This window comes from Apis dorsata, unplaced genomic scaffold (assembly GCF_000469605.1).
Source record: "Apis dorsata unplaced genomic scaffold, Apis dorsata 1.3 scaffold_50, whole genome shotgun sequence".
Classification (NCBI taxonomy): Eukaryota; Metazoa; Arthropoda; class Insecta; order Hymenoptera; family Apidae; genus Apis; species Apis dorsata.
Window position 1 is genome coordinate 984469 of NW_006263351.1, and position 4981 is coordinate 989449.

The window sequence follows — 4981 nt, forward strand, 5'->3', positions numbered from 1 at the left end:
TAGAAAGAATAAAAAAACAAAATGAAAAGGACAGAGATAGACTAAGAATTGATTATTAACGCCATCTTTCGATCCAATGCCAAAATCATTTCTCCAAGGGTAAGTAAAATAGAATAAGAAACAAAGTCTAACGCCATCTCTTGAGTAATTAAAAAAAATATATTTTTTTAGTATCACGAGATGGCGCTGATTTTTAATTCTTATTCTACTTTATCTAAGCTAATCATATATTATTCTTTCAATATAAATTTTAAAGAACAAGTGTAGACAAAGAGAGCAAATAGTAGAAGAAGGATAGAGATAGCTTAAAAATTATGGAATCAGCGCCATCTTCAGAGTGTCGCAAATGAAACACATAGAAAGAATAAAAAAACAAAATGAAAAGGACAGATAGACTAAGAATTGATTATTAACGCCATCTTTCGATCCAATACCAAGGATAAGGATAAAAGGATAAAATAAAATAGAATAAGAAATAAAGTCTAGCGCCATCTCTTGAGTAATTAAAAAAAACATATTTTTTTAGTATCACGAGATGGCGCTGATTCTTAATTCTTATTCTATTTTATCCTGTCTGAGATGTTTTAAATACTCGAAAGATGACGCTGAGTTGACAATTTTTAATTCATATCTGTCACATTATTTACTTTCTTTCTCTACTTTAATAATCATTTTTAATAACTACTTTTTTCTATATAAATCATTTTAATAATTAATAAATAAATAAACATATTTAAAACTTATAATTTTTTATTTCAAAATTTATCTATCACGAAATATCTTTTTGTACATAAAATTTTAGTATTTTTAGTTCTAAAAATCAAGCAAAATTAAATCGTTAAAAATATTAAAATATAAAAGTGAACTTAAATTAAAAATAATTTATTTTAATATTTATTATTATATATATATATAATATTTATTATTTATTTGAATTATTTCGTGTATATATATAATTTATATAATTATTATATATAATTATTATATATAATTATATATAATTTATATATAATTTATATAATTTATATATTGAATATTTATATTTATTATAATATTTCTAAATATTTATATTAAATAAATTCCAATAGATTATAATTATTTAATTCTAGATAATTAACTTGAAAGATTATTAATATTTGAAAATGTTATGTACAAAAAGATTTATTTTGAATTAATAAATAAAACGTAGAAAAAAAATATTATTATTCATAATAAATATCCGCAATTATTCGTGAAAAAAATCTATGGAATATAAATAATTATTCATATCGAACTTTTTATCTCATGATATAATTGAATAAAAATAAAAATGCATGGGACTCACCATTTGATGTGAAGAATTTACATTATTACATATCGCTGCTGTGGTGATCCATAAGATGCTCGGAGTTAAAGAAAGTGGAAACTATAATAAAAATTAAATCATAATTTAAAATATGATATATATAATAATTATTTGAAAGAACTGAAGTAAATAAAAATAAAAAACGTTAAATTAATAGAAAATATATAAAAATAATTACTTTTTTGCATAATGAATGATCGCCTTACTTTGTTGAAACACTGATTCTAATATTTACTCGAGATAAATATTTAAAAGAAAAAATAAAATAAAATAAAAAATACTCGCACTAGTTTAAATTACAATCGTGAAACAAACAATGATTTTATTTATTTTATTTTCACGTATTAAATATACTAAATTTAATTAGAGCAATCATGCTCTAAAGAATATTGAAAATACTATTACGAAATAAACACTGACTCTAGCGATTACATTGCACGTAATCATAAATATTTTCTGAAAATAAAATTTATTATTATTAGAAAATGGGCTGGAAAAAGAAACTAAATATTATAATTTTAATATTTTCTTTTTTTCTCAAATATTTGTTTAAGAAAATAATATTATTATTAAAATACAAAAATGATATATTATCAATTTCTTGAAAAATTATAACAAATATTTTGAGTATAAAATCAAACAAAAATTAAATAAATAAATAAATGTATTTAAAAAAAGAATATATAAGAATATGTAATATATGTAAATATATAAAATAAAATTGATTAAAATACTCTGATAATTATTTTTCTTTACATGAATATATATATATATATGAATAAAAAGATAAAACAAACTTAGAAATTATTGATTGTCTTTTTTTTAAAATAAAAATGTCTTATGTCTTATTACATTTGTATGAAAGTCTGTGCATAACCTATTATACTTTCGAAGCTATTTTTATAATTAAATAATATTCTAATCGTTTAATAAAAGAAAAAAAATTATAAAATAAAAATTAAAATCGTAAAACAATATATAAAATTAAAATAATGTTAAAGTAAATAAGTAAAATCAAATTTGATTTTAAACGCTTATAACTGTAACTGTCAAATACACGAATAAAAAATGAATGATAAAAAAATTCAAAAGACAATTTATCTTCGTATATTAATACTTGATAAATAATTAAACATATATATAATTAATAAAAGTATTCAATATAAATTAAATTATTAAACAAAAATAACAATAATAAATAAATTATTCAAAAATATTAAATTTTATATAGTTTTATAAATACCTGTGCCGATGTAATACGTACTCTCTCTACGATTGTTGACAATAGACTGACGCCGTCCCCACTAATTCGTCGAGTCGCTGTATCTTCGCGACTTTCTGATTGGTTGGAACGGCGCAACGTTTTATTCTTTCAGTCTTCAGTGAAAATTGAAGAATAATATAATATATTTTATTATAAATTTATAATATATAATATTTATTAATATATTATAATTAGTTAAATTATATAATATATTATAATTAGTTAAATAATTACTTAAATATGTAATTAAATATTTTAATAATTTTATTCAAAATAAAATTAATTAAATTTGAAAAGATATAAAAGAAAATTGCAAAATACTTTTCTTGTAAATTTTAGATTATGAAATATATAATTTTAATTTAATAATACAATTAAAAGATAATTATTTACTTATTATTTAACTGTTTCTAAGTAAGATTAAATAATAAAAAAATATTATGATTAATTATAAAAATATTAATAATTTGAAAGTAAAAATTTACTTATATATGTATTTATATATTCGTTTAATATGATAAATATATAATTATATTTAATTTCCTTAATTTTTATATTTAATGTATTTAATTTATTTATATATATTTATTTATATATATATATATTATTTAATATATATTATTTATATATATATACATACAGTATTTTATTTTAAATTCCTTTATTATTTTTCAGTGTTTTCTATTTAATTTTTATGTCAAATTAATTTTGATAATTAATTCTTTATATTTTAATCTCTATATTTTTACGAGTGGATTTTCATAGATTTTTCAATATTATAAAAATCTACAATCTATTATATGTTATATAAATACTTTAATTTTCGCGCGACTTCACTAATAAAGAACTATATACTTCAGCCAATTAGAAACGTTCTAGGTAAACTTATGGCGTCATTCTTTTGTCGAAAATAATTGTTGCAGGATGTGTCAACTTTAATTGTTTGATTTTAACTACGCAGTAAGTAAATCTATTCCTATTTTATTATAAAATTTATAAATTATCGTTATTTTCATTTATTAATATATTAAACATTGTGATAACAAAATTAATTAATTCTTTGAAGTTTGTATGCTTTTATTTTCGATCATTTATTTGAGGTTACCGGTAGCTTATATTACATTGTAAGCCTTTTGGTAAAAATTTGATTATTTTTTTTTTTTTTTTATTTATTTTAATATAATTGTTATTTTATACATTTGTTTCTGATTTTTATATATCCAAATAATTGTTTGATTGTTACGATGACTTCGAAGGAATAATGATATATAGCTGACATACAACGATTTATAGCAGTATATCAGGTAACATTTTTCATTTTACAAGAATAGAAATATATATTTTTTTAATATTTGGAATAGCTTTTATTGTTTATTTATTAATATGAAACATTAGTTAATTCAATATAATCAATTTTATTTTGTCAAGTTAAATTTCAATAATGATATATTTTTTTTATTAAATGAATTTTATTTTTAAGAATAATATTTCGCATTTTGTCTGTATATATTTATATCTTTTTTATCTATATGTAAGAAAATATAAATATTTATCATAATTTTTTCTGGAAATTGCAAATTTGTGTATCACATTCGACATATTTCGATTTATCGAATCGAAGCATGTCGTATATTTCTTCTCTAATTTGTAATTCGATAATCGAAATTATAACGCGAGATATCATTATACTATCGATAGTTAGTAGTGTAAGACGCGTCATTTTTCGTAAATTGTGTGATTTATTTGTTGCGTAATATTTAAGTATTTTTACGGTTATATTTTATTGTTCATATGATAATATTTCATTAATAATGTTGTGTTGTGTTTCTTATTATAAGTAAAAGTATTTTAGTGATTAAATTATTCTTTTTCTTTTTAGTTTTTTTATTCTTTAAAATTACAGGTTAAAGCTAAAGGTAATTCATATTATGATATTTTACGATAAAATTTATGTTTGATTATTATTTTATTTTAATATAATCGATTAATTTTATTCCTTTTATATATTTATTTGAAAATCTTGATTTTTTATGTAGATTATTAATTAATTGCAGATATAATGGAATGATAAAAAAGTGGCAAAAATTTCAATATATATAGACGCCATGATGACTTGGCAAAAGGTGATAAAATTTAATTTTAAATTTAAAAATTTTTTTAATAATTAATGTTGTACTTTTAAATTATATTTAATATTTTATTTTTAAAGATATAATAGATAAATAATAATATATAATATATACTAATATATTAATAATATACTAATATAATATAATAATAAATATATACTAAATATATAATATTATTTTTTTGTTGATAGCTTCTATTCAAAGATTGAATTAAAAGTTTTTTGAATTTATGAAAAATATTTA

The 4981-nt window shown here is 18.1% G+C and overlaps 1 protein-coding gene across 2 annotated transcripts in view; it reads right to left on the minus strand.

Moving 5' to 3' along the window:
• Positions 1-1541, minus strand: part of LOC102677089 (follistatin-related protein 5-like) — a 64180-nt gene extending 62639 nt beyond the window's left edge. Inside the window, exons 1-2 of one of the 2 annotated variants that reach the window (XM_031514923.1) lie at positions 1524-1541; positions 1325-1405 (exon numbers count right to left, since the gene is read on the minus strand). In XM_031514923.1, the coding sequence (XP_031370783.1) occupies positions 1325-1327 (3 nt within the window). In that variant the 5' untranslated portion in view covers positions 1328-1405; positions 1524-1541. The remainder of the gene's footprint in view (positions 1-1324; positions 1406-1523) is intronic. The other variant, XM_031514924.1, reaches the window with a different exon arrangement.
• Positions 1542-4981: the final 3440 nt, after the last annotated feature.